Source organism: Podarcis melisellensis (assembly GCF_964234715.1).
Source record: "Podarcis melisellensis genome assembly, chromosome: 6".
NCBI classification, from domain to species: Eukaryota; Metazoa; Chordata; class Lepidosauria; order Squamata; family Lacertidae; genus Podarcis; species Podarcis melisellensis.
In genome coordinates, this window is record NC_138538.1 from 96199765 (window position 1) to 96224996 (window position 25232).

Genomic DNA, 25232 nt, shown 5'->3' on the forward strand with positions numbered 1-25232 from the left:
TAGAATAGAATGCTACTTATGGGTCATCATTAAAATGTTAAAACTGCCAAAAGTTGTTTTTAAATAAAAATCAAGGAAATTTTACCGTCAGCTGAAATTTCTCATCTTTTGCACACAAATCTTCAGGATGCTTTTTAACGAAGACATATTCTTCCTGATTTACAACCAAAACAGTTTCAGAAGAAAGACTGACTTTGTCAAATGAGGATCCAATGTCCATTTCAGAATGATGACCCTTTCTGCCGCCAGAATAAAATACAAAAATAACACTATCATCTACTATATTAAATCAAGTTATCAGTACTACAAAATTTAAAAAATCCTTATTGTAAACTCACAAACCACAAATACCATGCATAGTTCCAGATAGGTATCGAACAAATCCTCTCCCCCAAGATATTACATATCTAGAGCTTAATATAGTGCATGAAAACCAAACAGTAAGCAACCATTGTTTTTAACACTCGATTGGAAGCTGCACAGAGTGGCTGGGGAAACTCAGCCAGATGGGCAGGGTATAAATAAATTATTATTATTAACCAAAGTTAATGTGATAAAAAGAAATATATAGTTTGTTCATTTACCACATAATTATAATGTTGTCACTTCATTATATAATTTTTAATTATATAATTAATTATATAATGAAATGCATTTTCTGATCTATTTGGATTTCTGATGGACAGAATACGTCTCTTAAATTAGGAAGCGATGTATCATATCCAACAGGTGAAGTTCCACTCGCGCAACAGGACTTCACCTGCCTCTCCTCCCCCTTGCAGCCCTTTGCATGTCCCACCAAACAGGTTCAGGGGGTCCCCCAATCCCCCAGAGCAGATTTTGAGGGCACACAGCAGGAGGAGAGGAAGATCATGTTTCATCGTACAAATGGAAGTAGCTCCACTAGCGAACTGATGGCAATGAATGCAGCCCAGTATATGAAATTGAGAGTACAGTTGCTGTATTGTTAGGATTATATATCATGTCATTTTAACTATGACATTATTTTAATCTTTCTTATTCTGAAGGGATTGTGATTTTATGCTGTAAAATTGTAAAACACTTCTTACTGATAACAGAAATAAGAAACTTGCAGCAATTTAACAGTATTTTACCAATGTTTGGTTTCCTGCCCCCACCGTCACCCTCAGTCATTCTAAATTATATGACAGTTTCTATCCTACTGGAATTATAATCCATGTATATTTATCTGTTGCCAAGGTGACATCCACCCCATGTCATGACTTCATGCCACAAAAGCAGCTTTGGCTGCACTTTACAGTATTTATTTAGCTAGCCAAACCACTTCACTGCAACCTTCATTCACAGGAGAGAACAGAGAATTGGCTTTTCAATAAAATGCATATTTTGGATTTCTCTCTGGAAGACTGAACTAGTTATTTCAGTGCAAGGGGTTTTTAAAAAACACAGTTCAGAAAGAAAAGGAATAAAAATTATATGCTCTTTCATTATTTCTATAAGCAATCCCACAACTTCCAAACTTTCATCAAGCCTCTTTTTAGATCTTCTTTGCCTTGTCGGTTAATGGCAAAATGGAACTCAAGACTTCAGTCCTACACTAATTTACCTGGAGGAAAGCCCCATTCAACTCAATGGGACTTATATAGATATACCAGTAGTACACCTTGGTTTTCAAACAGCTTAGTTCTAAAACGTTTTGGCTCCCAAATGCCACAAACCCGGAAGTGACTGTTCCAGTTTGTGAACTATTTTTGGAAGCTAAACGTTCAATGGGGCTTCCGATTGGCTGCAGGAGCTTCCTGCAGCCAATCAGAAGCCATGCTTTGGTTTTCAAACGTTTTGGAAGTCGAACGGACTTCCGGAATGGATTCTGTTTGACTTCCAAGGTACAATTGTATACAGAACAAAATAAGGAAAAGACAGGTGACTTCCCCAGGACCTCACAAATCTAAATTTAGAAGCACATAGAGGGAAAGAAATGGAACAAGTAGTTCAAGGGTAACAAAATCAGCCAAGAGGAAAGGAAAGGCTATATTATCAGACAAAAAATTTTGAGTATCATTAACGGGCAGCAAAATTGTTAGTTACTTGGTTATTTCATTTAGCTGTATATTTTTTTACTGTGGTGGCAGCAATTTGACATTAAATATTATATATTTATTAATTCATGTAATTTAAAATGTTTTATCCTATCTTTCAATCATAAGCTCACTAAGAGAATTTATAAAACTAAGTGTTAAAAGTAGAAATGGCTAATCTTTGGTTCTCCAGATGTTACTGGATTACAATTACCATCATCCTTGGCTTTTGGCCACACTGACTGGTGCTGAGCGGTGCCTGTCTAGAACATCTAGAGAGCCAGAAGTTAGCCACTCCTGAGTAAAAGGAATAGGAATAAGATATTGCTCATAATCTATCAGACAATTTATTAACTCCAACACCACTAAATGCCTGGAGAAAAACACAAAAGTTTTAACTGGCACCTACCGTATTTTTCGCACCATAGGACGCACTTTTTCCCTCCTAAAAAGCAAGGGAAAATGTGTGTGCGTCCTATGGAGCGAATGCAGGGGGGAGGCAGGCGGGAAAAGCCCTCAAGAGCCGCACACAAGCTTCGTGCGCTCTTGCGGGCTTTTCTCCAGGAGGGAGAAGGGACTGACTGGCTGCAGCAGTCCCTTCTCCCTCCTGGGGGAAAAGCCCCCAAGAGCGGCACCCTTTTTAAAGGCTGCGCGGCTCCTGCGGGCTTTTCTACGAGGTGGGGGAATCCCCCCACCTCCCAGAAAAGCCAGGAGAAGCCGCACAGCCCCTTTAAAGAGCGTTCGGCTTCTGCGGGAGGTGGGGGAAGCTGCAGCAGATTCCCTCCTCCCGGGCTCCCTTTGAAGCGGCAATGTGGGAGGGGAGCAGCTTACACTCGTGTAAGCAGCTCCTCTCCCACTTTCCTCCTTCAAAGCAACTACGGAGGAGGGAAGGAAGAGGACCATGGATCCTCCGCTGCTCGAGGCTGCAGTGGATTCCTCCTCCGTAATTGCTTTGAAGCAGGAAAGCGGGAGGGGGGCAGTTTACACTCGTGTAAGCAGCTCCTCTCCCACTTTCCTGCTTCAAAGCAACCACGGAGGAGGGAAGGAGGGGACCCATGGATCCTCTTCGCTGCTCGAGGCTGCAGCAGATTCCCTCGTCCCGGGCTCCCTTTGAAGCAGCAAAGTGGGAGGGGAGCAGCTTACACTCGTGTAAGCAGCTCCTCTCCCACTTTCCTCCTTCAAAGCAACTACGGAGGAGGGAAGGAAGAGGACCATGGATCCTCCGCTGCTGGAGGCTTCAGCAGATTCCCCCCTCCGTGATTGCTTTGAAGCAGGAAAGTGGGAGGGGGGCAGCTTACACTCGTGTAAGCAGCTCCTCTCCTACTTTCCTCCTTCAAAGCAACTACGGAGGAGGGAAGGAAGGGGACCATGGATCCTCCGCTGCTCACGGCTGCAGCGGATTCCTCCTCCGTAATTGCTTTGAAGGAAAGTGGGAGGGGGGCAGTTTACACTCGTGTAAGCAGCTCCTCTCCCACTTTCCTGCTTCAAAGCAACCACGGAGGAGGGAAGGAGGGGACCCATGGATCCTCTTCGCTGCTCGAGGCTGCAGCAGATTCCCTCGTCCTGGGCTCCCTTTGAAGCAGCAAAGTGGGAGGGGAGCAGCTTACACTCGTGTAAGCAGCTCCTCTCCCACTTTCCTCCTTCAAAGCAACTACGGAGGAGAGAAGGAAGGGGACCATGGATCCTCTGCTGCTCACGGCTGCAGCGGATTCCTCCTCCGTGATTGCTGGGAGCTTCTCTGGGCAGGAATTCCCTCAGCTTAAGTGGGGTGGGGGAAGTGTGGCAGGTAGGGGGGTACCTACCTAGACACTGAAGCCACATGTCTCTTAGATGAAAATTGGGAGTGAGCATTGTGTGAAGTGGCTGTGGATCTCCTGCCGCAGAACTGTAGGACTGTATAGAGTTGGGAGGGCCACCCAAGGGTCATCTAGCCCAGCCCCCTCACAATGTAGGAATCACAGCTAAAGAACGCCAGGCAGATGGTCCCCCAACCGCTGCTTAAAAGCCTCCAGTGGTGGAGACCCCAAACACCTTCCGAGGTCATTGCAGGGTTGGAAGGGAACCCCAGGAGTCATCTAGTCCAGCCCCGGTGGACAGCGGGCGCAATCCATCCCATTGCGCAAGACTAAAGATGCTGCGCAAGGCTAAAGAAGAAGCCAAGGCAGGGATGGATCGCGCTTGCTGCCTTGTCTTCTTCTTTAGCTGCACTGGAGAGGTTTAGCTCCTGGCTGGAGAAGTTGCGCGGCTATGGATCCCGCGCGCTGTCTTGGCTTCTTTGCTCTTTGGGGCTGGGGGGGGGACCCGGGCTTCCCCCGCAGCCCCGAGGAGCTCTGGGAGAAGTGGACAGGCTGCGTGCAGCCTGTCCGTTGCTCTTTGGGGCTGGGGGGGGGGATAATATTTTTTTCCTTGATTTCCCCCTCTAAAAACTAGGTGCGTCCTGTGGTCCGGTGCGTCCAATAGAGCGAAAAATACGGTAAATGCTAATGTGCCAACGCTTCCTGAATTGTTTGGCGGGGGGGGGGGGAGTTCCACAACTGCAAAACTACAGTAGTCTCATGATCACTTCTGTCTTTCAAAAACCTCAATTACAATGCAACACTGCAACCTAAGAAACAAATTTCAAGTATTATCAAATCATTTTACAACTAGCTATATGAAACATTAAGGGGCAGATATAGAATCAGCAATGGAAGAGAAGGACTGTAGCCCTGAAACAATTGCTTCTTAGATTGAAATTGCAATTGCTTCTTAGATTGAAATCCTATATCCACTTTAAGAGGACTGCCTTCTATGTGTGTTTGTGTATGTGTGGTTGTGCTATTGAGGGAAACCATTGTTTTATGAACACATACTGTACACTGCAATCTTATACATGCCTACTCAGAAGTATGCTCAAATGAATGCAATGGGACTTGCTCCCAAGTAATTGGGTACAGCAAGGACAGAGAACCCTTTTCAGCCCAAGGGATTCATTCCCTCATCAGCAAGCTTCCGACGGTTGCATGTGAGGAGGACCTAAGAAAATGTGGGTGGATGTGACTCTTACAGAAGCCTACATTCCAGCCATACAAAAGTTTTCTCCACACATTTCTCCATCCAAGCAAACAAGAGGAATCATCACAGTTCAAGGATATATTCCAGTCAACAAAAGGACTTAAGGCATGCCTGCAGCAGAGTTAGGGAGGCGTGTGGTCTGAGGAGGATCTTAAAGGCTAGACAGCCACATTTAGCCCCCAGGGGCATATAAGCTTCACTATATTATTATTTTTGTATTGCAGCACTTACCCATTTACTGTTGCCAGAACTTAACAACATAAGGTTTGATATTAACCGGTCAAAGAAGCTTTCATAAAGAGTGGTCTTTCAGTCATCTCTTTCAAGGCAGGCAGGACCTGTTAATCACCTTTGGGGCCAAATAAAAGAAGATAGACAAAGGTCAGACATACAGGCAGGCAGCCACACAACTTATCACCATCATCAGGCTGAAACAATCAACTCTCAGCCAAACAGATGTGATTACAGACAGTAGTACTATATACACAATATGGAATCCAATCAGAGCATGCAGATGTTTTACACAGGGCTGGTTCAGATACCCATCTTGAAGGCTGAGATGGAGAACTCTTGCACAAGCTGAAAAACAACTCTACAAGCCATTAGTGCACCAGTGTAAACTCTTGCGATTTTTCTTCCTTGCCTATGGCAGGGGCACCAGCATACAATTTCTGGTTAGCCAGCATCCTACCCACTTCAACCAGCAAGCCCGTCAGCTTCTTCCTCAGAAAAGGTTGGAGTTGAAGGAGTGTGCCAGATTGCGTATTTATTCTGCAAAATACAACTTGGGTTCTACTTGACACAGAATTTGTATTGTTGAGGCCGACAAAAATTAAGTTTAAGTAATCATCATAGATCATATAAATCCCTGGAGCATATTGCTATATGTACTCAGTTTAGGCAGGTATGTTTTGGGGTACTGAATTCTAATATATGGTGCAGAAATGATATCATACTCCTACAAGAAGAAACAATGGAAATGAACATTGGAAAGATAGTCATATCTATTTAATTTACCTTTTCAAATGCATGTAAATGTGAACATTTAGAGACAATTATAATGATAAAATCAAATTTTGTGTCAATGTCAAATTTTACATGGGATACTTCTTAGGGCTCTTTTTTATAAAGCTTTTTTAAACTTCTGCCATGCTAATAATCTCATCAACTAGGAAATGCTTGTCCCCAATACGAAGGTCAGGTGCATAGCATGTCTCCTGACAAAGAACATTCTCCTCCTCCCCCCCCCAAAAAAAATCTAATTAGTACTTCTTTCATTCTAACCACTGAAACTAATCTGCACCTGTGAGTTCTACTTTGAGAAGGGGACGGGCAACTATCAGGAAACACACTAAAGAGTTAGATATTAGTTAAGAAGTGGAACATTTAGACAAGAGGATTCATGCAAATCTTTTAACAGCATCTAAGAAGCATGAGGAAAACAGAGAGAGTGAAGGAATCACTATTACATCAAAAAGGTTCTTCAGGCTGGAGTGGGGGAAGGGATGGTAAGTTGGAATGTGAGGACCCTTTGTAATTGTGTTTATACACTGAAAATCAAAAAAACTTCTTATTTTTTAAAAAAGGGGTTAATCAGAGAAACTGCTGCTAAAAATGAGAAAGATAACAACAGATAACAACACACCAATAATGGCACTATCACAGTGCATACTGATGTCACACTATATTAGAACTGCTGCCCTAGCAGTTCGAAAGCACACCAGTGCAAGTAGATAAACAGGTACTGTTGCAGCAGGAAGCTAAACAGCATTTCTGTGCGCTTTGGTTTCTGACAGTGTTCCACTGTGCCAGAAGCGGTTTAGTCCTGCTGGCCACATGACCCGGAAAGCTGTCTGTGGACAAACGCCAGCTCCCTTGGCCTGAAACCGAGATGAGCGCCGCAACCCCAGAGTTGCCTTTGGCTAGACTTAACTGTCCAGGGGTCATTCTTTACCTTATATTAGTTACAGTATCACATTCTTCACTAATAACCATTTGATCCCCCTACAGGACAGCTGCATATTCCTACACTGCAGGGGGTCGGACTAGATGATCCTCGGGGTCCCTTCCAGCTCTATGATTCCATAAAACCAATTCCTGAGTATTATGAATTACAAAGCTTGCTGCAGATTTTAATTTTTATATACATTTGCACATGCAATTAATTTTGTATGCCAAGTTAGATTCAGCTTATTTATTCATGCCCAATCCAAATAACTTTGCTGTAGTAGCCACTGGCCATAACAAATCAAAATAAAAAAATAAATAGGTAACACATGCAGGAAGACCCCAAATCACAACACATATCAGATGAAGAATTGGATTTTTGGCAGAAAATTATATGAACTTATGTTACAATTCACTGGTCCAGTAGTTCATCCAGTCCACTATCATGTATTCTGGTTAACAGTGGCTCTTCAAAGTCTTAAGGATGGGTCTTTGCCAGCCCTGCCACCAAAGATCATTTTGGCTGGAAATGCCAGGTCCTGAAACTTGGTCCTTCTGCACTCAAAGCATGTGTTCTACCGCTGATCTAGCAATCTTTTCTCAGTATAGTTTGAAGGAACATAAGAAGAGCTGCCAGATCAGGCTAATTGTCCATCTAGCCCAGCATCCTGAATACAAGATCCTCTCCCTTCCTATGGATTCCAACAACTGGTATTCAGAAGCGTTACTGCCTTCTGCCATGAAGGCAGAACATAGCCATTATGCTCAGTAGCTGTTGATAGCCCTTATCCTCCATGAATTTGTCCAGTTGTTTTTTAATAGCATCTAAGTTGGCGGCCATCACTGCCTCCTGTGGGAGTAAGTTCCATAGTTTAACAATGAGCTGCATGAAGAAGTACTTTCTCTTATCTGTCCTGAATCTTCCAACATTCAGATTCACTGGATGTCCACGAGTTCTAGAATTATGAGGGGGGAAATCTTTTCTCTACTTTCTCCTGTTAATAATATATTTAAAGAGCTTCTTTTCATTGGTCTTAATGGTTTTAACAATGTTTTTCCATAAAGTCTTTGTACCATCCCTTTATTGTCCGCTTGCCCTTTTTCTGCCGAGATATATTAATATATTACTTATATATGCAACCCTTTGTACTCAACCTGTAACCATCTGGTCCCAGGGCAGAGTTACACAACATCACAAACACCGTATTAATGCTACAGTATAAAACATATCTGAGTGGTTCAAAACACCAACCCTTTCCAAAAGCCTGAGAAAAGTGGTGTGTCTTCTGCTGCCAATGAAAAGTCAACAATATGAGGACTCAGTGCACCCCAGGAGAGGTTGTTGATTTTGTGGGCTCACAATGAAAAGTAACTCTACTTGACATTTTTGGAAATATAGTTAAATACGAGTCTATGCAGGAATTAAAATATGTACAATCAATGGGAAATGAAGAAGGGGGACAAATTAATGATAAATGTTAAAATATTTTAAGTAGTGAAATGGAATTAGGAAACGCATGTTACATTGAGCAGTGAGTAAGGGAGGGGAGCAAAACATCATGGATGCAGGGTGGGAAGTCAACTTTTAAATTTGTATTTAATTTGAATTAATTTGATGTTAATGTGTTAATTTTTTTGAAAAGCAATAAAAATTAATTGCCCGTGAGAGGTTGTTGAAGCAAGGAGCCACCACATGTGTCAACTTTGTTACAAGACTTGTTTGTCACACTTGCAAATGTTATCTTGAAGCATTTCCCACATATTCCCATAAGAGCTAATCATGTTTGCCTCTTCCAAATTCAACATAACTTCTCCCTAATAGAATTCCAGGCTTAATAATTTCAGGAGCCTACTGAAGCTACTAAGAATAAACAAAATGTTCCCGCAAAATCAAATACTTTTTTCAGGCTCTCATACCTTTCATAAGGTATGTGACAGTAAGAAACTTTGTCAAGAGGGCTGGAAAATGCATCTTTAAAAAAAACCAGAATTTAGCTTCACTTCACGAAAGAATTCCACAGCTTGTCAATAACTTAAATTCTCTGCACAAAATTCCTTTTGGATGCGAATAAACAAAAACTAAATTCTAACAACAATTTTCTTCTGGTTCTCTACCCAATTTAGTTGTACTGTAATTGACAAGCCCTTCTAGCTTCCCCTGAAAGCAGCCAGTTTCTGAAACACTGGCCAGTAAAGCCCCTTCGAAAGCTGAAACACTTTGCAGTCTTCATCAGTTTCAGTGCCAGAGAGAAGCGAACAGAAAACTTGACAAGCTCTGCGTATTTGCTCTCCCAATTCATCTTTGGACCTGAAGTTTTCCACAGCGCTAATTCGGTGAGATCTATCCAGACGTTTGTTAGGAGAGCTTTCCATGAAACCGCAAGCCATTATGCTTCGCCTCTGCCAGGGTGAAAATTCATCTACCATCGATCCTTGCCTAACAAGAACCTTCTATACCAAACATCCGCAGCTTTCTAAAAGGAAAGGAAAATGCTGATCGACAGCGACAACCTCCTCCTCCTCCTCCCCCCACCGCGCAGAGCAGCCCCTCCGAGCTCATCCGGAGCAGCCAGCAACTTTATCTCAACAGCATCGCCCCTCGCCGCAAAGTCTGGCCGCTTTCGGAAAGCGGGCGCATCCCAGGGCTGCTGCAAAGCCGAAGCACCGCAGCAGCAGCGGCATCGCCGGCTCCGCTCCAAAGCAGCCCTGCTGCCAAGGCGGCACCCGAGGCCAGGTCTCCTCGCTGCGTCTCTTTGCTGAATTTCTAGCCCGCCCTTCAGCCGAGGTCCACCCGCCCGAGTCGGGATGGAGGCAGAGCGAAGCCGGCGGGGCTCTTTTCCCTGGCATCCCCGGCACCGACGCGAACTTGGCGGCCGCTGCAAAACCCCGAGAGGTTTCTTTTGGGGGAGGGGAGGAGAGCCCCGACATTCACCCCCTTCGGAAGTTTGTTCTTGTTGCTGCCCCTCCTCCTCCTCCCGTCCCGGAAAGGTTTTCGCGGCGGCGGCAGCCGGTTTCCCGGCGGGGGAGGCGAGCCTCTGAGGGAAGCAAGGGGGACCCGAAAGAGCCCCAACAACTCCCAAGTCAACTCTCGGCGTCGCCTCCCCGGGGCGACACGCGGCGGCCCTCAGGGACAGCGCCCCCGGCGGAGGAGGAGGAGCAGCAGCCCCGGCCCCGGCCCGCGTCTTACCGGCGGCCTCCGGCTCCCTCAGGGTGACGGTTGGCGATGGTGGCAGCAGCAGCGGCAGCAGCGGAGCCCCCGCCTCCCCCCTCGGGCCGCTTCCCTCTCCGCCGAAGGGACGGCGGCGGCGCCGATGACGTTGGCGGTTCTTGTTTTGCAAGGAGGGAGGGGGAGGAGATGGAGCGGCGGCGAGGCCGGACGAGTGCGCAGGCGCGCGCCCAGGCACCAGCCCCGCCCCGCCCGCGAAAAGGGCGCGACCGACGTGCCTCGAACGGGGGGGGGGCGTCCGCTGGGACAGGCAGGGCCGACTCGTCCGCCCCCCTGTTCTCCTTCGATGGGCTCTCCCTCCCCGGGCCCCGCCCGCGCTGCGAATGAGGGGCTCCGGCCCTCGGAGCCTTTCGCGGGCCGAAGCCCAGCGCCCCGTCAGCGCGGCCAGTTAAGCTGGCCTCCGGGTCTCAGAGTGGCCACTTCCCCCCCCCCCCCGGAATTATATATATATATATATATTATTTTTTTTTAAGAAAAAACCCCGGTTGGATAACTTTTGTAATGTGTTTGTGCCGCCCCCTTTTTATTTAAACCAAACCAGCTTTACTGTTATTTATTTCATTTGTATAACCACCCTTCATTCATAGATCTCAGGTCGGTTCACAGCATACAAACAGAAGATTAAAACAAAATACGTGATATATAACATGAGCAGTAACAGAACAATAACGCCCTGCACCCCAAAAGCACATTGAAAAGAGCAGAGGATGTTTTACTGGTGACAGAGCAAAATCCTGGGCCTGCCCAATACATTTTGGTGCCTGAGAACCACGAAATGGCACCACAACCCCACCTGCCAGGGAAGAAAAGGGGAGTGAAGATCTGCCAGGTGAAGGAGGGCACCTCCTTGTCTTACGGGGAATGCCAAGGGGGCAGCAGATCCAGTCTGCAAGTCGTGGGTGGCCCTGCCCTGCCACAATCCCAAGGCCGCTTTTCAGGCATGACATTTTCCTGGTGGTTGGGGGACATGCAATCCACTGTGTACCTTGAGAGGTGAAGATGAGACAAGGCAAAAGGCAAAGACTTCCCAATACCTACAACATCCAGCAAAATAGAGCCCTGCATGGTCTTCAAAGAAAGCTGAACAGCCTGATTAATTAACATGGTTTGATTTTCCTGCACCAGTGTGGACAACAGCCTAAGGAAATCGTCTTGGATGAAGCAACAGCCAAGTGTACTAGCATCTTTCTAAATCCTATTGCAAATCACTTTCCATTGAGACTTATTTTGTGTAGGAAAAACTTAGTGCATGACACAACCCCTCTGCCTTTCAGCAAACGCAATCTCTCAGTAAACATTTCCTAATAACCTATAGCCTATTTCACATATATATATTTAACAATAATTATATCCAGCCATATACAGCACTCAAGGCAGATTGTTAAAACAATCATATTAATATTTAACAACAAAAAAGCAAACAATAAACAACCAAGATAGCACATAACTTGGCTGGTGAAGCATTCCTGCCAGTGGGACCTTCTGCTGGCATTCCAGGGGCTTCCGCTGGTGTAGAAGCACCCAGCCCCCTTAGCCGGGTTACGCTTCCTCTATGCAAATGCTCCTCAGCCAGCAAATCTTGTGAGTTTAGGATTTCTCTCTCTCCTGGTATGCTTGTAAGTACTTCCCTTGTTTGGCTGCATTTATTCTCAGAACTGTGAGTATAATCTGACATGACAGTAATTTTGTTTCTTTTGCTGTGTTATGGCAAATCAATAAAAAAAAATGAGTTTAGGATTTTTTTCCACTAAATAGAATCAATTAAAAATTTCTTTTTTACTTAAGCTCCAGTCTCCACTACACTGGATTCAAAATATTAGCGTGAGAAATTACAATTCAAATATATCATTTGTAATTATTACATATACATATACATATTTTAATTATACATATTTTAATTATAGATTAACATTACTTTTCTCCACACAGTGCCCAGTACCACTTCACCCTTTAAAAGACCCACCAGTCATTCATTAGCCTGGCAGTTGGAGATGCCACAACTTTTTTGTAAAATGTTTAAATAGCCAAGACTTCAGTTCCTCAGGAAGGAAATATATTGGGACAGGCTCTTTGACTATAAGACATTGATCCTGTAAAAGCTGTCTCTTAAATTACATGAGATTTCTGTGAATTTAAGCAGGTTCTTAACAGACTAACAACCTTCATCACAATATCTGACCCAAAGAGACCAATATTTTAAACACATGGGGATGGGGGGAAATAGTTTGCCTCACTACTCACTGCTCACTTTAAACAGGTTTTTCTTATATTGCTTCATCCAGATTAAACATAATTTGTTCCTGTAAAACAAGCTGTTGAGAGGACATGGTTTCTTTCTACTCCCACCATGCAGCTTAAGACAACAGGATGCCATCGCCCAAATCAGAATCACTTATGAGTGACAGGCAATCTCAGAAACTGCTATTTATCAGAGTAAGCTGATTTGCCATGGCTGCTAGGAGCAGATAGAAGATAAAGGCTTTGAATGGGGTGTTAGGGGAGAGAGTAGTACCTTTGCTGGGGGACACATCATGCTTCTTGGGTAGTTTGTCAACCTTTGGTCCCCACCCTGCACTCAGCTCTCACCTGTGGCTCCTAGAAGCTGTTAGCATACAACAGCAGCCACACCCTGGGAATGGCTTTGACTGGCTGGCTAAACTAGGTGAGGGGGGCTGATAAGTCTCAAATCCTTGGTGAGCTAGGGACAGTATGCAAAGACTGGCTCCAGTGGATTGAGCAGACAAGACCAAGTGGTCCAGCAGTCAAGAATGTGGTTTCTGCATATGCTGCAGAGGGAAGTGAGGGGTACATAGGGCTTGCCAACCTGGGAAAGTAGCCCATCTAAGAGAATGAGAACCCTAATCCGAAATCTCCACTGCCTTGCAGGACATCTTTGGGAGAGGAAAGGGCTCAGGATTTTCCCCCTTAAGATGGTTGGATGGTGCCTTGTGTGCCTCCTTTTGGCAACTCCTGCAGTTAAGCCCAAGTATTGCTCTGCTTTCCTTTGGACCACATCAGCGAGGCCAAGAGCGGGGGTCTTGTTTGGGCAGCCCAGGACCCCCCTACACATTGCCCAGGCTTGCATCACTTCATAGTGGTTTGACTTTATCCCAAGAGAGAGATGCATGACAGCAACAACAAAGAACACACCAGCATGTTCATGAGCTAGTGGGTGCACATATCTGATTTTTCTGTGTTTTTGTGCACATTCATCCACAAATTAGCACTTTTAGATGAACTCTGTATCAATGTTTTCTGTTCACACTAGCGGGCACTGCTTGATGGGATGTATTCACATTGTGTGTTGTGCCCTCCCCTCAGTTACTACCTTTCCACCCCCCCCAAAAAAAAATCAGAAACTTGAGATCCGTTGTGAGCATGCACACAGGTATTTGTTTAGTTGTGCCTGTGGCCAATTTTTTATTTTTGCAATAGACCAGATTTGCACAAAACAGTGGGCAAAAAATTGATGGGGGTGGGGTGTGTGTGAGATGCCTGCCTCATCAGTAGCCACCCTCTCTGAGTTCCATAAACCTGAGCTCCACTGTGGGCACATGCTTAGGTATGTCTTGACATGTATGCCGCTAATTTTCATGTGTGTGTCATGCCAGCCCCACCAGCAGCCCACTAAGAAGTGCCTCACACAGGGAGTGTCCTGGAATTGCTCCCAGCAAAATATCACCACACAGATGAAAAACACATGCACACTTTGATACAATGCAGTTCCATATACCTGTAATTGGGTGACATGCAATTATATACTATATTTTTCCCCTGACCACATTATCCATGGATTGGGGGAAAACTGAATTAAATGTGCAAAGTTATCATGAAAAAACAGCCTGTGCATGTGACCCTTAAAGGGTTAAATATGACAACTTTGTATTATGGACTAGAGTTAGACACCACCCTTTGGACTTTCATTTGCTCACCATTTTCAGTTGTGCTTTCTTCCAAGCCAGTGATAAGGAAACATGTTAGTTTGCCTGCAGTAGGAAGTAAGGGTTTGCTTATTTTGCAGTTATTATGATGAGTATAGCAGGATTGGATGTTTATTGCCAAAGGGTGATTTGAAGGGATAATTTAAAGTAATATGAAAAAACGTATATATATTTTACTCTCATAGTGACTATTTCCCCCTCTTTTTTTAGTGCTTTATGGCAAAGGATGAAAACAGCCCTAGAAGAACAGAAACACTGCTGTGCCCACTTACAGTTACCTGGCTAGCCGGCCACCCAGGCTACAACTCAGAGCTAATTTCTGAGGTTCCCAATGTGTGCAGCTCAGTAGGAGGCCCTTTTTTGTGGATTTCATGGTTTCTGGACAGAAAATCCAGCCCCAATTAGTTTCCAATCACTTAGTTAGTCCTTTATATAGCAACTAGTTAACTGATTTTCCATTGACTGTCCAACCAGAAGGAAAATCCTAAAGGTCAGAAACAAACGTAAAAGAACTAACAAAATTGAAAGCCCCAAACGGGCTAAAAAAATAATATTTTGTTCAACGTACATAATGGGCTAGGTTAAGTTAACACACTCTTTGCAGGAAGAGTGTGAATAAAGGTTACTGTCCTTCTCTTCTTCTGGACTGGCCCTCACAGCCTCTCCACTAGGGAGTGGAGGGTGGGAACTGGTTGGCACCATGTGCCTCCTCCATTCCAGAAAAATACCCAGCCTAGGAATGTGGCTGCTCTGTCTAATAAGCAAAGCTGTCTACATGGTTGCACGGCTTTCAGTCATTTGCTAGAACCCCCCAGATCCAGCAATATTGCATTTTATTTTACTGTAGATATAAACTTACTTTGCACCCTGCAGTATTACAGAAGCTGATAAGGGGTGGGGTTGCCTGCCCTTTAAGTATCAGAGTACTGTACTGTATTTATAATATAACCTGATGGATCTGAAATGAAATTTATGGGTAGTTTTGTTTTGGTTTTTTAAATTGGACCTTAAATTGTGATCCTGACAATTTAATTTAAGTATCCCATAACCTAAAAATACCACAGACTTATCATTTCCCCAACTGTCATTGTTTAGACAAATAATCAACATAATTCCAAAATTAAAATTGATTTTAAATTTGTATTTGTCCCATCAATGCAAAGTTAGCATTCTTATGTAAATTAGAGTTGGGGTGCACACTAATCCCAATTTGATGAAACCTGATTTGAGGTTAGACCTATGTAAAATAACTGGGCTAAATATTATGCACAGGAAGGCAATTGCTACAAAATAAAAACAATTTCAGACTTATTTACCAGAGGCCACCTCAGAAGTGCCCCTGCAGTTATTTGTATGATTTTAAATTGCAATTTAAAAAAATGTAGCAGCTCTGCATGAACTCCTGGACTATTAGCAAGCTTTAAACTTTGTCATAAGACAAACCTACCTAAAATGTGCATTATTTAAAATATGGTTACATTTTTGTTATGTTTTAAACCTTTCTGTGGATATTCAAACAAAATATATTGCTCAAAATAAACATTTAAATTTTGCTTCCCATACAGAGGAAAGAATATAATCATAGAATGGCAGAGTTGGAAGGGATCATGAGGGTCATCTAGTCCAGCCCCCTGCAATGCAGTAATTTCAACAAGATCATACATGACACCTATGCTTAAAAACCTGCAAGGAAGGAGAGTCCACCACCTCTCGTTGGAGCCTGTTCCACTGTCAAAATAAATTTTTATTATTTGTAAGTACCTAGTGTTTGATTCCCCCACACACTCAAACCGTAGTGGCATTACATAAAAGTGGTGATGTTGCTTTATAAATAGTTTATATGTGTGAAATTTTGACCCACCAGTCTTACAGAGACAAAATTTAGAGCATAAGAGGAGTCCTGCTGGATCAGACCAAAGGCCTGTCTAGTCCAGCATCCTGTTCTCACTGTGGCCAACCGAATGCCCATGGGAAGCTCGCAAACAGGACTTGAGTGATTTTCAGCAGTTGGTATGCAGGGTCATGCTGCCTCTGGCAGCAGGATAGAAAATAGCTCTCGTGGCTAGTACTCAATTACAGTTTTTTTCTTCATGGATTTGTCCAATCCTCTTTTAAAGCCGTCCAGATTGATGGCCATCACTTGTGGGCATAGACTTGACAGTTTAGCTATGCACTGTGTGCTGTGTTCAAGCTCCTGTCTCAAGGGATATTAAGAGAAACGTAACTCACTGATTTCCTTCCTCTGTTGGGGTGTGAATTAGTCAGCTTGTGTGAAATATATATTGGCTCTTTAGGCGGTGTGAGAGCTATTTCTCTGTGGTGCAATCCTATGCTGCTGCTCCAGTTATAAGTACAGTAGTACCTTGGGTTACAAACACTTTGGGTTACAGACTGCTAACCAGGAAGTAGTACCTCAGGTTAAGAACTTTGCCCCAGAATAAGAACAGAAATCACGTGGCAGCAGCAGTGGGAGGCTCCATTAGCTAAAGTGGTACCTCAGGTTAAGAACAGATTCAGGTTAAGAACGGACCTCCCAAACAAATTAACTTCATAACCAGAGGTACCACTGTATAAGCACCAGATTCACATGGTGTGTGTCCTCATAACAGGCAAATGTCAGGTGGGGAAAAGCCATGCAATTGAGCCTGCCCACATAATTCTGGCATTGACACATACTCTACCTGTTGGAGTTCACACAGTTCCAGTAGGTAGAACCATACAGGTGGAAGGGATCTTGGAGGTCATCTGGTCTAACCCCTCGCTCAATGCTGTATGCAGTTACAGAACCCCTGACACACGGTTTCCTGGTCTCAGCTCAAAATACCTCACCAAGTCCCAAGGCAGCCTACGCCATTGTCAAACAGCTTTCGATCGTTAGGAGTTTACTCCTAGCGTTATCTATGCAGTTAAAGTACTTATATTCTACCCCCAAATCACTGTAACTGCAAACAATGATAAAGAGGATTCTAGTAAATTATGGGGAAAAGAGGGAGATGTGTAGCATCATGTTTGAAAGAATTCTAACTGAGTTAAGTGGGGTTTACTTCTGAATTATTACACAAGATTACAGACTTACTCTGAGCTAGGCTATGAAAAGCTGGAGTCAAGGGACTTGTTAAAGTCATGGAGCTTTGAGGAAATTCCTGCCTGAGGAGATTTGAGGATTTTATTCCTTTTAACAAAATCTGTTTATTTTAATTTTTCAGCTATAACAATGAAAAACAGAACTCCCTCCATCCTCAATAGTACACTGAGTTGGAGACAATTATAGCATTGACTATACCAGAAAAGGTTAAATTTGGCAGTCACGCTGTTTAAATAAAAGTGTCTTTCCATAGATTTCAATGGGACGCTGGTAGTCTGCATCCTTGTTCTTTTTGGAATGCATGAGAAATAAAACTGAACCCTGTGGAAGCAATTGTGTCAGTCAGTTTACTGCCCCTTTGTATCCATATCTGTAGTCTTTTGTGACTTTTTTGTTACTATTAAATTTTTGTTTTCTCATTGATTTTAAAACAGTAACAACAGAACATTTCTTCTAGTAGCCAGTCCTAAACATGCTTGCTCTGGCTTCTGCTGGGGGTGGAGAACGGTAGCAGAATGAACAATTCCTCATTAAACAAGAGAGCTCAATACAGCTCTGCTTTACCGACAGCAATCTAGGTCACTTCCAAATTGCTAGCACCACACCTAACCCTGATTGCAGGGCACAGGGATATGGGTCAGGTGTGAGGCATGGAGCTGAACCTACAGGTCTGGTCTGGCACACAAACACAAGATGTTCAAAATGGCAGTAACATTTAATGCTCTAATGCTAGTGATGGGCAGCTGTAGGGTTTCACCAGAAGGTTTATAAGAAAGAGTGATGAACAAAGGTTTAAGGTGGAAAGCTGTACTTCTCTGCCATAGCTGTTTATGTACAGTGAGTTCAGGTCATATGCATACAACACCATCAGCACATATACACCAACATGTTGGTAAGAGTTATGAGGAAACAGATGAGCTTTTTCTGAACACTCACCAATAAAGCTTGCTAATACCAAGTTGATTCTGAAATTGTCCAAGAAGAGCTCAAGCTTATTGACAGGAATAAGCCAGGAGTAGATCACATGAAATAAGTGGACTTAGCGCTTTATTAGAAAGAACAGGATCTACACAGGAGTGTCAGACCTAATGAGCACAGCAACTCTTCTTTGGTAAGTCTTGCCCCTATGAAGCAGTTGTGGCGACTGAAGGTCCCTACCTTCTCACAGCTGCCTAAGTCCCCTCCTCTCCAGGGTTTTCCCCCAAGCAATCTGACTCTGTGCCTGTGATGCTAATTTCTCCTTTGCCCTCTTCATACCTTTTTTGGTTCTGGGAAACTAGTGGGGAGGGAAGCTTGTCACAGCAGGAGAGGGAGACAACTGTGACTTCACCAGCTGGAATAATCTCTGCCTCTTGGCCTCCCGCATCCCATTCTCCTGCTTCAGCTTCTGATTCTGGACATCTCTCCAATCCCCAAGATCGGAGCCTTATTTCCTTGCTGGTTCCCCAGCTGGTTCCTCCCACCATTTCTCTGCATCCCACCAGTCCCTGACTCCTATCCATTACTAACTATAAATACTGCAAATATGTGACAATATCATCCTTCCTTCCTTCCTTCCTTCCTTCCTTCCTTCCTTCCTTCCTTCCTTCAAAATAAATAAATAAATAAATAAATAAAAGATTTAAATTCTCTGTGAACTTACTTAGATATACATATGCACAGGACCATAATGCATATTACATAATTTTAGAATAGGATGACAACAGGAATTTGTGCAGTGCTCTGAAACTTCTGTGAACTTACAGAAATTACAGATGGATAGCTCCGTAATTACAACAGTAGAGGGCATCAGATTGTCAGCTGAGCATCCACAATTTGCTATGAAGTGGTGGACTTTTCAGGGCAATATGACAAAGAATAATAAAAAGCTTAATTAAACATCCTGGCATGGGGCTGATAAAGACCAAAATCTGCTCTAAGGTATTATTACTATTACTTATTAAATTTATTAGATGTTGTAGCAGACCTACCACTTAATACCACCCATTAATAAGGCGGCTGATCCACTCCTGCTAACTGCCCCCCATTAAATATAGTGCACCCACAATTTACCACAGATCATCTCGTGGGGGACTTGTGTGAGGGAAAACTTAATGATTGGAGTCTCAAGCAGAAAATAAACTAACAATAAAAGTTTTATTAAACAATAATGGTCTATGAAACAAAGTGGGTCAGGAAATGCATTTTTTCAGGTAGAAGTTAACTTGCTCACTTTAACTAACTCAGGCTTAAACACAACACTATAGGCGCAGCTCTTCTTGAACTTCAGTCACTAAAAATCAGTTGTTACGCTTCAGGTGGTAGGTGTTCAGGTTTGTAGAATAGAGAGTAAAATGCTCAACTCAGTTTCTGTCACTGAGATATTACCATTAAATACTTTCAACACCATGCTGCTTCCTTCACAGCTTCTCCTCCGTTGCCCACTCTCTTAGCCATCCCACCCCGAGGTCTTCTAAATGAGGGTCCCCTCACCCCCTGGGACTGGGCTGGGAGTTTTCTGGACCCAAAAGAACTCTCCCCTCCTGGCTAGACGGACACCCAGGGAGGCTGCCATCCCCCCAGGATCTCCCTCTCCCGGCTCAGACTCAGCCCTCCCAGGACACTCCTGTCTGTACATTGGTACCTTGGGTTACATATGCTTCAGGTTACAGACTCCGCTAATCCAGAAATATTATCTCGGGTTAAGAACTTTGCTTCAGGATGAGAACAGAAATTGTGAGGTGGCCGCGCGGCAGCAGCAGGAGGCCCCATTAGCTAAAGTGGTGCTTCAGGTTAAGAACAGTTTCAGGTTTAGAACAGACTTCCGGAACGAATTAAGTACATAACCAGAGGTACCACTGTATTCCTTTTCCAGACCGTTAACCCGGTCTAAAACTGCACATAAAATAAAAAATAAATCTTAGCCAAGGGGGTAGACTTACTCATTACTTTAAAATAAGGGAATGAGTTATAAGCCTTTTAAAGACGAACAAGGGTTTTACTTCTGAATTCTGCACATGCTGTGTTTTTCTTATTTTTAAGCACAATGGTTGTATCCATTGCTGCAATTCCACTAATGCGGCAGTCTGTCACTCATGCAATGGAACTTACATCCTCCTTTTCCCTACGACCGGAGCTTTTTTCTGCCAGAACGTGCTGGAGTGCAATTCCACCACCATTTTTTTGCCTTGCTTTGTCTAAGAATTCTGCTCACCCAGCAAAGGGAGTCCCCTGATCAGCGAGGTGTGCAGGATGGCAGCTGAAGCAGCCGGAGGAGGGAGTGGGGCGAGTGGTGAGCAGCAAGGTGCACATGCAGGAGGGCAGCTGGAGTGGCCTGAGTGGGTGGGTGGAGCATGTTGTCACGTGATTTCAGTTTCAAGATGGTGGCATCAGCATCTGGGTTGGAGACTGAGGTGGTGTTCTGGCACCTTTTTTTCCTAGAACAAAGCACTGCCAACAACTTCATGCATACTTACAAAATCTGCTCCGGAGGTGGAAGTTCCACAGGGCAGGTGAAACTTCCATTTGTGCAGCACTGGCTGCAACCCAGTGTAGAAATCATGCCCTTGTTACAACTTAAAGTTGTAGGGATGGGTTTTTAAGATTGTAATGTGGGGAATGACAGGTATCTTGCAGGAAAAAAATTAAATCCGAAGATGTAACATTATTAAATTGTATGTTTTAATTTGTTGTGGAAGATTACATAGCACACTACTATTTCAGATATGGAATTTGCTGTTGAAATTTGAGGGCTAAATTTGGGCTGTAAAATGAGAGTAAAAAATATGATATTGAAATGTGCCTGAGGATTTATTAATGTTAAATCAGCACCTTAGCAAATCCAGGACAGAATTAATAGAATGTGACCATATAGATTTGGCTTCTCTAGCAATTATTTTGGTGTGCTGAACGTTACACACATGCTTATCCCCATCTGGCAGTGCAGAAACAATTGTGTCAATGCTTGCAGCACAGTCAGGACACAGAGGAAAAAAGTGTACAGTTACATGCAATGTGGATCCTCTTTGGGATTCTACTTTCTAGGTTGCAGCCAGAAGCATTGCAGATGAATACAAGGAACAAGCCAGACAACACTGTTGGCCAAGGCAATGGTGATTAAAGCACAGTCAAGACCTCGCAACAGAGGTGGCGATTTGTTCTGATGTGTGGTTCCTAAGAATGTGTTTCCTCAATGGTGCCGCTATACAATGCACAAAGTCCCCCTCCTCTATTGTCATAATTGACCACTACCCCAGCTATGCTAAGGAGATTGCTGGTTAGAGAGGGTTGCAATCAGTGGACTGATACGACTTGAAATATCATTAATTGTATTTTCAGGGATTTTATCAGCCTATTCCCTCCCCACATTGTGGCAGCACAACTGCTAGACCAGGCATAGGCAAACTCGGCCCTCCAGGTGTTTTGGGACTACAACTCCCATCATCCCTAGCTATCAGGACCAGTGGTCAGGGATGATGGGAGTTGTAGTCCCAAAAACACCTGGAGGGCCGAGTTTGCCTATGCCTGGTCTAGACTTTTGATAGACACATCTTAGGAAACAAAGCGGGGAGTGGGCTTTAAACCAGTCTTCCACATTTGTGTTTGTGAGTAGAACTTGTATCCAAATCCCAGTGAATTTTTTTTAAAGCACCCAGAACCACCATTCCCCCATACTGATTGTAAATTCCATTGTAGGCACATCCAGGATGTGTTCTGGGTCTGGGCGTGTGGACTTCCTTAATTCCGAATAGAGGCCATTGACTCACCTATGGCCATGACTCACCATTGACTCACCTACAGCTACAGGACATATTGTGCAGAGGTGCGTAATTGCTTGTTCTGCTGTATGCTTGGGAGTTTTTTTGGCATGTGTGTATGTGATGAGGTGAATAAACTGTTAGTGGGTCTGTGGCTGGGGGATAGCTTTATGTTTGGAAATATCACTCATCAACACAAGTAAAAACTCAATGTTGTGCTCACTCTGAGGCAGTGATGGTGACGGTGGCAAATTTTAAGTTTTCTTCACAGTACAGTGGCACCTCGGTTTTTGAGCATCTCGGAAGCCGAACAATTCAGAACCTGAATGCCAAAAGCCTGGAAGTGAATTATTCTATTTTCGATTGCGCCTCCGAAGTTTAACAGCTTCTAAGGTGCATTTCTCCATTTTCTCAATGGAATTTGCCAACTGCCCATTGCACCTTGGTTGTCGAACGTTTCAGAAGTCGAAAAGTCTTCCGGAATGGATTATGTTTGATAATCAAGGTGCCACTGTATTGCCCATTGCTTTTACAAGTGGGTTGGGGCATCCTGCAATCTTGTCCAATAGAAATATTCTGAAGTTATATCCCTTATTGGCTTACCAGCTAGTCACTGAGTTACCCTCTCTCATGAGTCCAACTTTTCTTTTATGGCACGTAATCTAACTAGACTCTATGTATGCAGGTTCAGAGGTAAGTACGGTACTTGCTCCCAGGGAGGGTGATTCCTCAGGCCATTACATGTTGCACCTTCTCTGCTGTTTCTTACCTAGGCTTTTGTGTTTAACCTTTGATATTTTGTTTCCTAGGTTGCCACCCTTAGTCTGGATGTCACCATTGCCACAAAAGGGAAGGAGTGTTAATTATTGATACTGTTGCATGCCACCCCAATCTCCAAATGGTGCAAGAGTCCAGGGGCCCCACCCATTTGCCATTTATCACAGAGCCCCTTCCTTTGTTCTCCTTACACCTCACCCCAAGGCTAGCCTGGCTATTATATTAACACTTGCTAGATCCAGGGATGAGAGGGGTCTAGCACCCGGTTTAAGGTGCACACACTCCAAACTCATAACACTATCCTTTACTAGGTGATAGTTGCAAAGCAATTAGGAAAAAGCATTGTAGCATTGGCAGAACAAAGCTACCTTCCAACCCCTGCCTTTACACTCCTCAATGTATTTTTTTCTGGGTTCCCTTTCTTGCTTTCCTTTCCTCTTCTGCCCTTCTTCATAGCCTTCTTAGTTTTCTCTTTCCTCCCCCTGTCCCCATGTATGTCCTCTTGGCTTTCTCAGGCATTAATTTGGTCCCGCAGCAATGGCTGATCATGCCCTCAACCCAAACAGAACAGAGGAACTGCTAGTGGGAAGTTTGCCTACCCAGGTAAAAGGTATTAATCCTGTTCTAAAGGGCTGTAATTTCCCCTAAAAGAACCATGTTCATCACCTGAGGGTGGGTGGGTGTGCTCATTCATCCATTTTTGTAACGGGCAGAAATCACCTCTGTAACCCAGAGTACCTTTCCCCAACTTAGGAAGTTTAGCCAGCTATGGCACTACCTGGTCAAAGTAGCCTTGCTTCAGCAATTCATGCCTTGGTAATCTCCTCTGTGGACTATTGCAAAGTATTATGTGTGCTGTTGCTTTTTAAAATGTTCTGGAAATTTGTGTTGGTTCAGAAAGTAGCCAACAGACTGCTGAGACTGGATTGTATGAATCACACCACTCTGGTGATCAAGCAGCTCCCCTGGCTCACAGCCAATGAGGGAATATCAAACACCTTCAATTGGACCTGGAAAAGGCCCTTTGCAGTTGTGACCAGGGTGCTTCATGGACTACCTCTCTCCACATGTACCTGTCTAATTGCTAGGATCTCCTTCGAAAGCTCATCTCAAATGGCCCTGCCAGGTAGGTAGAAGGGCATTTTCAGTGGTGGCTACCCAGCTGTGGAATGCTGACTCCAGAGTGGTGCCCTTTTTATTGTCCTGTGCCTGATGGTGTCTCATAGCTTTAAGATGCTTTTCCCTTCTGTGACTTGTCTTTTAATGCTTCATGTATACTGTACTTCCAAAGCAAGCAAACAGAGCAGGGAAGTGATTTTCAAGTTTCTATTATTCCCCTTTTGGAAATTGCAGCTAGCTGTCAAACAAAGCATGTATGTCTCTTTTACACAAGGTACTCAAGAAGGAAATGCAGCTAATTAGAGTTGCTGTTAGCTGACATTTTATTATCATTTCAGGCTGGGAAGCCATCTTTCAGACAGAAGAAATGCATGGATCCTTGTGCCATGGTTCAAGACTGGGATGCTAGGAGCCATGGGATCTGAAATAAAGAGCAGCTGCTTTATCCTTTTGGCTATGCCTGGTGTAGAGCGACACTTAGGCTAGCTGGCAATGTTCATCCTAGTTATTAAAGTGCTACAAGACTTTGTTGTTCATGATAGTATGTTCAGTATGGCTCTGCACCTGAATCAGCACATGTCATCAATCTTTGCACCGGGAGCCTTGAGTCTTTTCCTACAGCAACTACTGTTATTTTTAAGCTGCCTTGCTACTGGATCCTGCACTCGGGGTGACTTACCAGCAATAGACACGAGTACAATAAAAAAAGCGTAGCTACACACTCTGACGTGCATTGCAGTCCAAGCTCATGCATGTTGACCGGGTTACACAAGGCCCAGTGGCAGAAAAGTATGCGCTGTATTTCAGCCTGAAAGTAAAGCACTGAAAGTTAATCTCTACGTAGCAGGGGATTTTCTAAAATAAAGAGCATTTCATAGCAACTCTTCCTTCCAGTCTTCAGCTGCATGCCGTGGTGGCTCTTTGGACTTCGGAACATTACTTCTACCACAACTGGGAAGCCAATGTTTCCTCTGCTGCCCCCCTCACAGATTATATATATATATGTGTGCATATATACCCACACGCCCCCTAGATCTCCACCCCCTCCATCTATAAAGGGAGGGCGAGGCCGCGGCGCCTGGCGGGCCCGCTCCGCCCCTCTTCTGCCGCCGAGCAGGAAGGGGCGGGCGGCTGCCGGGCGAGCGAGCGAGCGAGCGCTGCATTAGCGGCGGCCCTGGAGGCGAGGCAGGGCTTTGCTGCTGAGGCGAGCGGAGAGGCGCCCAAGATGGCCCCTGCTGCAGAGGCGGCCGTGGCAGCAGCAGAGGGCCGGAGGGCGGAAGGGAAGGC

At 44.2% G+C, this 25232-nt stretch overlaps 1 protein-coding gene and 1 long non-coding RNA gene across 4 annotated transcripts in view; both read right to left on the minus strand.

The window, feature by feature from the left end:
- Positions 1-10412, minus strand: part of RABGAP1L (RAB GTPase activating protein 1 like) — a 157660-nt gene extending 147248 nt beyond the window's left edge. For 2 of the 3 annotated variants that reach the window (XM_081915057.1, XM_081915056.1), the window contains exons 1-3: positions 10249-10412; positions 5346-5463; positions 86-239 (exon numbers count right to left, since the gene is read on the minus strand). In XM_081915057.1, the coding sequence (XP_081771183.1) occupies positions 86-220 (135 nt within the window). In that variant the 5' untranslated portion in view covers positions 221-239; positions 5346-5463; positions 10249-10412. The remainder of the gene's footprint in view (positions 1-85; positions 240-5345; positions 5464-10248) is intronic. The other variant, XM_081915055.1, reaches the window with a different exon arrangement.
- Positions 10413-24250: 13838 nt separating this feature from the next.
- Positions 24251-24931, minus strand: LOC309372027. The gene is made up of 2 exons (XR_014169374.1): positions 24625-24931; positions 24251-24366 (listed from the first exon to the last, which is right to left on the minus strand). It is a non-coding gene; the product is annotated as an uncharacterized lncRNA (long non-coding RNA).
- Positions 24932-25232: the final 301 nt, after the last annotated feature.